Source organism: Lissotriton vulgaris, chromosome 2_1 (genome assembly GCF_964263255.1).
Source record: "Lissotriton vulgaris chromosome 2_1, aLisVul1.2, whole genome shotgun sequence".
Taxonomy (NCBI): domain Eukaryota; kingdom Metazoa; phylum Chordata; class Amphibia; order Caudata; family Salamandridae; genus Lissotriton; species Lissotriton vulgaris.
The window spans coordinates 131,495,227-131,508,812 of record NC_141687.1 but is presented as its reverse complement, the minus strand read 5'-3'; the positions used below and the strand labels follow the sequence as shown (position 1 = coordinate 131,508,812).

The window sequence follows — 13,586 nt, the reverse complement described above, 5'->3', positions numbered from 1 at the left end:
CTTCACGGCCTCTGGCATCTTAATATATAGGCCTCCGGGGAATGCCAGCACATGGGCGGCAAACCTGGCTAACTCCATTACACCTTTCTATCTCGCCTCAAATAATTTCTCTCTCTTAGGAGACTTAAATATGCACTTCGATGACCCCACTAATACGGCTTGCACTAACTTATTGGACGATCTAATAGCTCTGAACATATCTCTACTCAACTCGGGGCCCACTCACAAGGCAGGGCATCTGTTAGATCCCATCTTTTCAACCATTCCTGAACTGAAGTGGCTAAACTCGTCTCCAATTTGCTGGTCCGACCACCATCTTATCTATTTCAGCCTTAAATTACCCACACCTAAAGCTAATAACGCCTGGCCTGCATCCGTCTTCAGAAACTGGAAACAGCTTGATATTGGTAACCTCAACAGAACTCTTGCCAATAATCCTCCAGCACCAGCCTCTGACATAGAAAGTATTGCTCTAGCCACACATTCATGGCTAGAAAGTGCCGTCAACAGCTGCCTCCCACTATCTAGAGTCAAAAATAACACCCACCGCCCCCCAGCCCCCTGGTTTACTGAGTCTTTGAAAATTGAAAAGTCGAAATGCAAAGCCCTTGAAAGAAAGTGGCGGAAAGACTACGCCCACGAAAACAAAGTAAAATACCACAAAGCCAGAAACAAATACCACTCAGCTTGCACAAAAGCCTGAGCACTTTATGTGGCGAACACCATTAGCTCGGCGCATAATAAGGCGAAAACGCTTTTCAATACAGTCAAAGACCTCGCAGGGGAAAAAACGACTGCATCGGCCCAGCCTCTGAATAAAAGACAATGCCAAGACCTCGCATCCTTCTGTTATGAGAAAATTGAAACAATCATCTCAGGTATAAAAAGCAACCTCCCTACTCAATTCTGAAGATGACACCCCCCCTAGCTTGAGTGACATTAACACTCTCGAACACTGGCCTGCCATCACCCTGGAATCACTTAATTCCATTCTTAGAACTGTAAAATCTGGTTCCCCTCGTGATCCGATACCTGTCTCTGTTCTTAAACAATTGGACATTCCCTCTCTGACTATCATCGCTGAAACTTTAAACTCCTCACTCCAGCTTTCCGCAGTTCCCTCACTCTGGAAACACGCCATGGTCAGCCCACTCCTAAAAAAACGATAGCTAACCCTGAACTTTTAGCAAATTATCGGCCTATCGCTCTTCTCCCAATTTTTTCAAAACTGCTTGAACGACACATTCACACTGCCCTCACTCTTTTTACTGAAGAGAACTCCCTCCTTCACTCATCACAGTCTGGCTTCAGAGCAGGTTTCTCTACAGAAACAGCCTTACTAGGAGTTACTGAAAACATCAGAAAACTCCTAGACGACGGCCAGACAGTCGCACTCATTTTGTTAGATTTGAGTGCGGCTTTCGATACCATCTCCCATTCCAAACTTCTAGCCACCCTAGAGAGAATCGGTATTCGTGGTGATGCACTCAAATGGATTGAGTCTTTCCTGTCACACAGAACTTTCCAGATTACATCCTGTATAGCTTGCTCAGAGCCAGTAAATGCCCCTCACGGAGTACCACAGGGCTCTATTTTGAGCCCCTTGTTCTTTAATCTCTACCTCAGACCCCTGGCGGATCTAGCTGACAAATCAGGACTAACTCTGATGACATACGCCGATGACTCCCAAATCATCTTCTCCTTATCAGAGTCAAGCCCAATGGCCCCATCTTGTCTCAAACACGGTCTCCAAAATATCTTCAGCTGGATGTCAACTAACCAGCTGAAGTTAAATGGAGACAAGACCGAGGTCCTTCTCCTGGGAAAAAATAAAGACCTTTGGAATTCATCTCACTGGCCTCCCGAGCTGGGCACCATCCCCACTCCGGCCACACACGTGAGAAATCTGGGTGTTATCATTGATAACACCCTCTCAATGAAACAACAGGCAAACAAAGTGGTCGGCCTTTGTTTCACCATCATGAAATGGTTGAGAAAGATCTTATGGATGCTGCCCCTTGCCACCCAGAAGACCGTAGTCAATGCCCTCATCACATCACGGCTTGACTACGGCAACATCCTTTACCTGGGCTCCAATCAAGCCGTCACCAAACGCCTTCAACTTGCCCAGAATGCAGCTGCAAGACTAATTTGCAACATTCCCAAAAAATCTAGTGTGTCTAAACATCTGCCTGACCTTCGTTGGCTCAGGGTGGAAAACCGCATCAGGTTCAAAGCCCTGAGCTACATGTTTAAGATCAAATCTGGCACTGCACCAAAGTACTTACAATCTCTTGCAACTCCTTACTTTCCAGCTAGAGAACTGCGCTCCCAGACCTCGGCATTATTTTCAACCCCGAGATTCAAACTAGCGAGAATGGGAGGGAGATCATTCTCTGTACTAGGGCCCACTCTTTGGAACAAGCTCCCGCTTCACATTCGCAAGGAAGACAACTATGCCAGATTTAGAAAGAATCTGAAGACCTGGCTTTTCCAGAAATAAATAAACCTTTCAATTCATCAATTTCCTCCTACTTTTGTCCGATCTGTCATCGGCGCCGGGAAACCCTTCTTGGGTAGCTGTGCGCCATACAAATACAAAAAATAAATAAATATATATATATATATATATATATATATATATATATATATATATATATATATATATATATATATATTTCCACTGCAAAAAGCATAGGTTTCAGGCACGTTATAGTTAGAAAGTAGCATTTAAAAAAACCTTAGGAATTCAGTGAAAAAACCATAGGTTTCAGGGACGTTATAGTTAGTTGGGCATTGAGAAATTCCGCTGTTATAGTTAGCCACACCCCTGAATCAATATAATGAGTGCCTGCCATTTTTTTCCATTTAAAGCACTGCCCCTAACCCATAGAGTACCCTAGTTTATTTAGGTGTTTTCACTGCATTTAAAGTGTTTTCAATATAGCACTGGTCATGGACCTGGTTAGGCAGAGCCCAGGGTCAGTCAGAGTCAGTTACCACCAGTACCAGTCAGCAAAAAGTCGGGGGAGTTCAGGGCACAGGATGACTTTGCAACAATATATATGTTAATAATGCTAATTTTACAACATAATTATTGTTTAGGATCATTATTAACATATAAGATAATTGTACAGTACAAACCGAGCCAATCTCCAACCTCCTTTTACCTTCATACAAGTCGAGTACATAACCCTCCAGTACAGCCCTTCCTATTGGGTGACTCTGGTGCCAGCACCAAAGGTATTCCATCTACGCCCTTGGTGACAGGACGTGATATTACATTCTACACAGTACACCGGCCTTTGCTAATCTCTGCACTGAAAGGTTTAAAAAGCCTACCAGTGCATATTTGCATTCTTTGTACGTTTTTACAGAAAAGTGTCTGGCGACGTTCTGAATGTCGAAGTGGGTCACCGCCATGTTTGAGGTTGAGGCGTGCTTGTGCCTGGAATAAATACGGATGCAGACGCACACCCCAAATGCCTGTCCTTGTGCAATGCTTTAGAGGGAGCAGACCAACTAATTCAGAAAATGTTTTACCATTCGCAGATTCTGGTACAGGCCCTGCTGGTATAATAAGGCAGCTGGAAGAGACTGCGGGAGAATGCAGGTTCCAGAGACATACCCGCGCTGGGCTGTACAGATATGTGAGAGTGGCCTGAAATGACAGACGTTTCGAACACCTGAGTTGCACGTGTTCCACAAAAAGTAGTCCTAACGTTGCAATTATCTTTACCGCCCTCAAATCGGATTTATTCTTACTGACAAGCCCCCTGTTTTGCATGCAGTCTGTTGGTGTAAATCTCTGGGGGCCAAGGTTGCTGGATGGTTTTTCAGCCAAAGGTATGTAAGCAGTCAACGCTGGTAAGTTTGTCATTATTTACTATGTTTTGCTCCTCTTTTACCGTTCTGGAAATATGGAAAATGAAAAGTAGGTTTTTTTCCAGATTAGGAAATTGATAGGTTCGCCCTCATCTTGCATGGGGTGTGCGGGACAGAGTTCTTCGAAGGGGGAAAGATTTCCCAGAAGAGACAATAAATTTCTTTTGTGCATACCCTACATGTAAACTCCAGTATTCTACACTGAGAATGGAAAGGGGCGACCAATCGGTCCCCCCGAACGTATGGTCGAGTACCACGATCCCCCCGGGAAGCCATCTTGGGCGGGAGGCGAGTCTCGGCTGGTATGCCCGAAGCGGCGTAGCCGGGGCGCGCCTTTTTCCCGCCCTAGAGTGGGCTGGCCTAGACACCAACACGGCCGGCCACGCCCTTGGAGGCAGGCGGGGGCAGGTTCACGCCCACCCCGAAGACGGATAAAAGGAGCGGAAGCCAACAAAGCATCCTCTTGTTCCTGTGCTCTGAAGCTGCACCTCCCCGCTGCACGTGAGCTCGAGACGGAACGAAGAGCAATTTTGAGCGTTGTAATCCCTCTTTTTGTCTTACAGATATCCCGTCTAAGAATGCCCAAGAAGGTCGGAAAGCGGGTCGGTACCGAGGAGATGCTCCGCATGCTCATGAAGGAGATAGCCGATCTGAAGAGAAAGGTTGAGGCTAAGGACGGGGAGGGAGGACCGAAACGGCCTTTACAGGGAACAATTCCCGGTGGAAAGAGCAAGAGGCCCAGAAGGGGAGCACTTGGGGGGGAGACCCCGGTTCCCGAAGCGCCACGAGAGGAGCCAACCCCGGCGCAAAAGGAGGGGAACCCAATCCCTGTGGTGGTCACCCCTGCGAACAGGGGGGATATGCCCCCCGAGTTAGCGGCGCAATTGGCAGCGTGGTTGGGAAACGATAGCGAGGGCGCCACGGCTGACGACGCCCGGGCAGTGATGAGGCAACTACGGGAATCCAGGGAGGCTGCGAAGACTCCATCTCCTGTTCCCCCGCAGGTCCCAGCGGTTGGGAGTACAGCAGGCCCAAGTTCGGCGACAAGCGTGGGGTCTACTTCAGGTAAGCGGCCATTGCCGATTGCGGGGGGGGACTCTGCACCTTCTCGAAAGGAGAAGATTGCCCAGCACGTCCCACTAGAAGTCAAGGAATTGATTTGGGCGGACAAATATGTAAACATGTTTTCATTGCTTACCGACCATTACGAGATCGAGCATGTAAAGAATCAAAAGGAGCTCATGCATCCGAGTGTTTGGCGCGCTAAAATGGCCGCCTTTAAGGTTGATGAGACCATTGGTACTTGGGGCAGAGCGTGGGGAATTTTTACTTCCATCATGGGGGAGCGCAGACCTGAGTTACTGACCGAGTTACCCATTTATCAGTCATGTATTATGGAGTATTCTGTGGCATATGGGGGCAATCAGTGGTTCTGCTATGATAATCTGTTTAGAAAAGCTAAGGAACACAACCCGTTGTTGTCCTGGGACTGTTACGACTCTGTGTCTTGGCAAAAAATGGAGAGTACAGGGATGTTGAAGGTGCCATTAGTAGGGAGTAACGGGGGGGAATCCTCCCGCCAAACCTCTGGGACACCCTTTCGGACGGGTACAGGTAACGAGTCCCACACGAAGCCGAGTGGCAACACAGGTAAAAGGGGGATCTGTTGGAATTTTAACAGGGGCAAATGTACCAGGCCCCAGGGGTCATGCAAATTCAGACATGAGTGTGGGGGATGCGGGCAGCCATCCCATCCTGAGTCCATGTGCAGAGCCAAAACGGGTGATTACGGTGGTAAGGGAGGCGCCAAACAGGTCTAATATAGTCAGAGGGGCGCCTTTACCGACCCCGATTGATACCATGGCAATGATTCCTTGGCTCAGCGAATACCCAGATTATGCTTCCGCTGGGGTGTTGCGGAACGGGTTTTCATATGGTTTCCGCATCCCAGTGGGGGATTTTCAGGGGGTACCGGACTGTAAGAATCAAATGTCGGTCTTACAGCACACGGCGGTGGTGCAGGTAAAGATTAGGAAAGAGGTGACTCGAGGTCGTGTCGCCGGTCCATTCGATTTGCCACCAGTTGCTAATTTTGTGTGTTCTCCTCTAGGGGTGGTTCCCAAGAAGGACCCGGGTGAGTTTCGGCTGATACACAATTTGTCAGCCCCACATGGTCTTTCCGTGAATGACGCGATAGACCCGGAAGTATGTTCGGTGCGGTACACATCTTTCGATGAGGTCGTTGCCATGTTGAATCGCCTGGGGCCCGGGACGCTGATGGCCAAATCGGACATCGAGTCAGCGTTCCGGTTGCTCCCGGTACACCCAGACGATCAGCGTCTCCTTGGTTTTCAGTTTCAGGGTCGCTATTACATGGATAAATGTATGCCTATGGGATGTTCGATTTCATGTGCCTATTTCGAGAAATTCAGTTGTTTTCTGCAGTGGGTATTCACGAGGAAGACAGGTTTTCAACATGTTATGCACTATCTCGAGGACTTTCTGTTTCTGGGGGCAGCCGGGGATTCTGAGTGTGGACAGGCCTTACATGAATTTTGTGTCCTAATGAATCAATTTGGTGTGCCATTGGCGCCAGGTAAGACGGTGGGTCCCTCGACCTTAATCGAGTTTCTGGGGATCGAACTCGACTCAGTGGAAGGTTGTTTTCGTTTACCTAAAGAAAAGGTGTTAAAATTCAGGTTATCCCTTGAGACATGTATTCGTGCAACGAAAGTGAACTTACATCAATTGCAACAGGTGGTAGGTCAGTTGAATTTTGCCCTAAGAGTAATGCCGATGGCACGCCCCTTTTCCCGCTCGATTGCACAGTCCATGGTCGGCTTGAAGGAAGGACATCATCGTACGAGACTCTCGGCAGAGGTTCGCCAGGACATGCGCATTTGGATTGCGTTCCTGGCGGATTTCAATGGTCGAATTGTCTGGAATAAACCAGCAGTGTCTTCCGAGGAGTTGGGACTATGGACAGACTCGGCGGGGAGTGTGGGTTTTGGCGCCATATTGGGTACACAATGGTCGGCTCAAAAATGGCCGTCATGGTGGCATGAGTGCGGGTTGACGAGTAACATTGCTTTTCTCGAACTGTTCCCTATTCTGGTGGCCTTGAAAACATGGCCGGAAGGGTTTAGGGGTCACTCGGTGGTTTTCTGGTCTGATAACATGACCGTGGTGGAGTGTATCAATAGTCAGGCAGCACGTTGCAAATTGATTCTAAGACTACTCAAGGAAATTGTGTTGTTGTGCATGCAACTAAATGTACTGTTTAGGGCGCGGCATGTGCCGGGGGTGATGAACCAAGCGGCTGATGCGCTCTCTCGTTTCCGTATGCAGGCCTTCTGGGGTTTTCTGCCCACAGCGGACCCGGTGGCGGCACCCTTTCCCGAAGCTCTCTGGTCTCTCGGTGCCCCGAACTACAAGACCTTGTGGGAGAGAGTTTAGCACCCAGGACGAGGAAGGCATATGAAGGGGCGTTCCGTTCCTATTGGGCCTTTTTGGGTACTGCCGGGAGGGAGCTTTGGGGTCTGGAAGAGTCTGTAGTAGGATTCCTGCTCTCTTTACGTCACGCAGGCAAGTCAGTAGCTACGGCCCAGAGGCATCGGGCCGCCATTTCCTTTATGGCAAGGGCTCATGGGATCCAGGATCCGACAGCGTCTTTCGTTGTGCAGAAAGCGCTACGGGGGTGGCAACGCCTTGAGGGTCGCAAAATAGACGATAGGCACCCGATAGGTTTGGATAGGTTGGCCCTGTTATTATCCGTGCTACCGGTAACATGTTCATCCTAGTACGAAGCAGTGTTGTTCCGAGCCGCATTTGCATTAGCATTCCATGGGGCTATGCGGGTAAGCGAATTAGTGGCAAAGAACAAGCAGGATACGATGGGGGGACTGTGCCGGGAACACATTCAGGTCAGAGAGGAGACGATGACGGTCTCGTTTGTAAAGTCCAAATCCGATCAGGATGCAATCGGGGACTGTGTAATCATCCAGAGGATCCCCGGGTCTGCCATGTGCCCTGTTGGGTGCGTAGAAGCATATTTAGCGCAGAGGGTGGCAGCATGGGGGGGGACCTTGTTAAGACACGCTGACGCCACCCCACTGACGAGGTTTCAGTTTCAGCGGGTGCTTGCGATGTCGATTTCTGCCGCGGGCTTGAACCCCGGCGACTTTGGGACCCATTCCTTTCGGATAGGGGCTGCTACGGAGGCTACAGCCAGGGGTCTGAATGTTGATCAAATAAAACGTGTGGGGCGTTGGTCCTCGAACTGTTATAAGAGGTATGTACGGTTGCACATGTTGTGAAGCTGTAACGATGTACTCACGCTTCTTGTTTTTGTTTGGTTTTCAGTGGCGCAAGCCTTCGAGGCGGGGCGGACTGTCCAGTCGACCCGACACCGGGGGGCCAGCGGTCAGACATTACCGGCTGTGAAAAAAGAGGTGTGGGTCGTGGGCCACTCATACGTGAGGCGTGCCGCGGACGTATTCAAAGCAGGTGACATGACTCACGTGGCTGGGGAATACGGGTACAGGGTGTCCTTCTACGGAAAGGGCGGGCTCTGTATTGACCAGTTTCAAGCATTTTTCGAGGTTTTGTTAGGGCAGACAAGGTCACCGCCGTCTGTAGTCATAGTACATCTTGGGGGCAATGATTTGGTGACCACTGGTAGACGACTTCTTCTTGAGGCGATGCTTTCCACGGTAAGTTGGTTAGCGAGAAGAGTTCCAGGGTGCACAATTGCTTGGTCCCATATGATCCCACGGAAAGTGTGGCGGGGGGCTATTTCTGTTTCTGCACTAAATCATTCAGTAAGGAAAATTAATAATAAAATGAGTAGATTGTTTCGTTCAAGTACACTGCATTCTGTTTCGCATGGTTGTATTAAAGGGGACAGTATGTATTTGGGGGACGGTGTTCATTTGTCCCGGGTGGGGAACGAATTACTCATAGGAGACTTCATAGCATGGTTAAGGAGTTTACAGCATGACCTTTAGGTAGGAGTGTTTTGTGGGGGGTCCGGATAGCCGGTCAACTATCCGGCCTGTGGCGGTAAGGTCATGATCGGTGAGCAGTAATTGGAAGATCCCTATGAGGGGGCGTCACCCATTACGGATGGGAGCGCGCGGGGGAGGTGGCCAATTGGCCCCTCAATGGGGAGGCGGTCCTGTCTAAGGAGAGGCCGCCGGAAGGAAAGGAAAGGTGGTCAAGGCACCTTCCTGGATAGGAGGGGCTACGGCCCCTCCTGGGGAATTTCCCGGGGCCAGGACATCTGCGACGGCAGATGGGTAAGTTGTGTGGGGTGCGGGAGGGGGTTTACGCTACCTTTTAGACACCTCACACGAGTCCTCGAACGACCGTTAAATGGCGTCGAGTTTATTTGGGCCCCCGTCAAGTACAAAGGGAAATTGGTAAATGCACTTGAGGTACGCCTCTGTGCGGTCGCCCCTCTCACAAGTGAGGGGGGTATTTCTGGTTTAGGGATCTGACACCGGTTACGACCTTGCCGTTGGCCCTTAACGTTAGGATGTACAATTTCAAGTCAAATGTTTTGTAGGATGTTAGTTCGGCTAGGAGAACCTTTGTATTAGAGATCTGTTAAGGTTAGCCAACATCGTAATGTGGAAATGAAATTGTACATTATATGAAACTGTTATTTTAATGTTTTCTTTTGTTTCATATTTTAATAAATACGGCCGGGAAGGGTGACTCCCTTCCCGCCTTCCAAAAGTTCAAGAACTGTTTCCGGTTTCCCAATTCTTGGGGATTGTGTTGAGAGGGGGTGGCGGGTATCTCGGCCATATGCACACTGAACCATGAGTTTGGCCTGCACACATCTAATACGGGTAAGGTTCACATTGTACAGCCGTGTTATTCTGCAAATCCTAAAAACTATGGAACAGCGCTACTGGAGTACTCGCATACGTGCCCTGAATTATCCAGGAAACACCCAACCCCCAATTAGTAAAAGTGCAGAGAGGGCAACGCGCTGTCAATTACTGTGCAAACTGGATCCTAAAATTCCCCTTTTAGATGTTCTACGGCCAATTCCTAAAGGCATGGAAAGCACTGGAAAGAGTTCTTACTCTACATTTTGTGAATAGGTCCCGATATTCGAAAATCAGTGCTTTCTAATGTGAAATTGCTTTCCTGCTGTGCCTAATGAACTTTGCAGAAAATTGAGAAAACATTAAGAAAGCAGCCACCTGTAACAAAGGGCACAGTTTAATGACGGGATTCGTGCTCTAATGCTATTTCTTACATAAATTAAATGAGTACATAAATTAATCTAAATCGTACCTCTTTGAAAATGATCTCTTTTATTCACAACATCTTAAGAACTTCTGCATTGGCACATTATGCCTTCATTAAGCTCCCTCTGAAGCATTTGTCAAAGTGTTAGGAAGTGACAGAGAAAATGTGTTGATAATAGGTTTCTTCAGCACCTCATGGTAAGATACAGTATGATAATTATCTTGGTACCTTTTGCTTTTTTTATTGTTTCTCATTAGCCTGTGATTTTCACCTTGCATATGTTGTCTGCTTCCTGCTAGCGTTAACACAGCCTTGGGAATTTGTTCTTGCTAATTGGGAGAGCGGGGTTTTTAATGATGCTTTCTGACGTGTTTGCATCTGACCTTGGCATGGGTCTTGAGATGTTTCACAAGAGCCATCAATTATGAAAGGTTGAGAGGGGTTGTGACTAAATGCTTCTCCTGAAAAAACGCATACGGCCCAAATAACACCAAAGAAATGAATACTAGAACATATGTGACCTTTATTCTGAGTTGAGTTAAGCCATACATTGGGAAAAGTTTAAGATGGCTGCATCTGAGGTTGAACACTTTAGGCAATAAAGGGTGACCATGCTAGAACTGATGGATGCAGTGTGTGCACGGGTCACATGCAGCCGCGGCCGGCAGTGGGAGTACCTGCAAGGCGGTGAAGTGGGGAGTGGGAGGGGCAGGGTGGGCGGAAGTAATGTATGGATTATGGAGTTTTACAGGTAAGTAAACATTTAAGTAAATAAAACAAATTTCGTTGCGCTCCCTGCATCCCTGCAGGTACTCCTACTGCTGGCCGCGGCTGCCACATGTAGATGAAGCTATGACCATATGTGTATGTTTTTTGCCATAGATTGCTAGTCAATCTAGGCATTCCAAGCACACCCTAGTACCACAATGTATTCACGGATAGATATCTAGGAGGCAGTCAGAGGCGCTTTAAGGCTTGGGTAAAGTGGGTGCTGGCCCAGGGCCCCGGCCTTTCAGGACCCCCTAATAGAGTCAGCTCAGTCTACAGAGTCTTGCCCTAAAGACTTTGTAATAATTCTTAAACATTGTTTTAAGTACTGTATCCCTTCAATTTAGTGTTAATGTGGGTGATGTGTCTGAGTGTATTACAGACATCTTGCAGAGAAATGTGTTTGTTTCATGCAGCATCAATAAAAAAGTTTCCATTAGCGCGAAACAAGACCTCACATTTCAGAAATGAGTAGGTGTCACAGAGATTATTGAAACCACACATCATTATCCCTGAATATTAGATGTAAACACATTGAGAATTTGGACAAGTGTGCCTAAGCACTATTAGTGACCTGGTTAAAAAAGGAATGACAGAGCAGATATCGGGTCATGAATCCAGAGCTATTCCAGACAGGGGCCTTCAAAGTACGTTTGGCCCGGGCCCCCAAAAATTCTCAAAATGAGCCTGAAAGCAGTATTTCATTAGAAATACTCAGGACTCAATCACCCCTCTGAGGGTATCTGAAAAAACAACACAAGAAGTGATGTAAAATGCCAAGTTGACTGTGAATATGATGAAATGGAATGATGAAATGAAATGATTACGCACTTGTATAGCACACGACTACCCTTAGGCATCTCAACGCTTGTACGAATACTGCAGAGGAACCCTTTCTGGCCTTTCCCTGTGAGGAACCCACTCCTGAGCACCCCCAAGGTGAAGTCAGGCATCCTCAGCGTTGTTGGGGCCGTTGTAGAGATTAAGAAAGCTATTACCCAGAGGTGCTGAGTGGGAATCATGATTAGAATAGGCACCGCAGGGAGAATTATCAGGTCTGAGTAAATTGAGCCCGAGACCCGCTGAGGCGGGAATTGAACCCTGGTCCTGGCCAGACTACTGCATTAGGGTCTGCCACTCTAACCATTGAGCCACACTTCCCTACTAGTTTGGACTCGAACGTCTCTATCAGTTTCGATGAGGAGCACTGATCCTCCCCATCGAAAGAGAGCTCAGAGTACTTCTTTGGCCACCTGAAAACTATTTTGCAATATGTAAACCCTCCCTGCGCACACTTTGTCAGCTATTTTGTCTCTAAATTTCGACAAGTGTAGGTGCAGACCATAGCTATGTTTCCATTGCCTAAACATATTTAAATACCATTAGTGCCTATACTGATCTGCAGATCCTAATTTTATCGAACATGATTTGTCCTTTGGGATGACACTTTTGAGCTGTCGAAATTAAGCTGTCACAATTTCAGTGAACAGTGAATTTCAGCGGACACTATTTTAGTGAACTACCTTTGAAGCCATTCACACCAAGGGCCCTACTACGATGTAAGTCAGAAAGCCTTCTACCACTGGGTGGAGGCTTTCTGACTTACATAGTTGGTTTCAAATCCGACAGCCTTATCACGATGAAGGATGTCAGATTTGAAACCGGCTGGTCGGAGACCTCTCAGAATCCCCTATGTACGGCGTTTACACCGTGGGGATTATGAAACCAGTTTTGGACAGGTTTTTAATGCCGGACATTCTGACATGAAAAGTCTGTCGGAAAGCGACTTTTTAGGGCCCTTAACAGGGCCTCCTTGCTATAGTGGCCTGCAGTTGGATGCTGGGTTAATCCCTGCACCGCATGATAAGGACCATGAGGTGCCTGCCTCCTGGTTCAGGGATTAACGAAAACACCCATTTCTTTATCGGAGATTGAGCTACGGCCGGTTTATGGCCGGAGCACAAGTTCCCTTAGAGAGATTGGAATGTGCGACCACACCATATGCGGTCACATCCTAGTAATGCTGTCGGGATAGCTAACCGGAGGTCAGTCAGTCCCGATTCCGCCACTGTGTCCACCCAACATAGTAATGAGGGCCCAAGTACGAAACGGAGTAAAGACAAAACGAAACAAGACAACTGAGAAAAACAAATTAAATATAAAGAAAGGAACGCGCTACAAATGCATGGACATGATATACAGTTTACTTGGTGAAGTAGCATGTGCATTATTTTGTCTTTTTCTTTCAGAATCCGGGAATTGATATTGGTGACGTCTCTGAAAGAAGAGCACTGAGGAAAAGCCTAAAGTGCAAAAACTTTGATTGGTATCTGGACAACGTGTATCCAGAGATGAGAAGATACAATAACACTGTAGCTTACGGGGAGGTAATGTCACACCATTTCAACTGTTTTGAGCCCTTTGTACCCCGAATCAGGATGGTTAATACATGATGGGTCTGACAGTGCTTGGGAGGCATTAGTGGGCGAAGCTGTCAGAGCACTCCTGATGTGAACATTCCTGCTTGTATTACCAGCATGCGGAAGCAATAATTGTGTCAAATCTTGCTGTTGGTGGCATTGCTACTATGAATGAAAACATATGCAAAATTGTAACGGTTGGTTAAAAAACCTTTATTAGTAATTACCTTTAGAGGAACACACAGCAAT

At 47.6% G+C, this 13,586-nt stretch overlaps 1 protein-coding gene across 1 annotated transcript in view; it reads left to right on the top strand.

Annotated features, from left to right (window-relative positions):
• The window catches only part of GALNT17 (polypeptide N-acetylgalactosaminyltransferase 17), a 1,810,367-nt gene that overhangs the window by 1,651,198 nt on the left and 145,583 nt on the right, over nt 1-13,586 (top strand). The window contains exon 8 of the mRNA XM_086954581.1: nt 13,167-13,304. Coding sequence (XP_086810707.1) covers nt 13,167-13,304 — 138 coding nt within the window. The remainder of the gene's footprint in view (nt 1-13,166; nt 13,305-13,586) is intronic.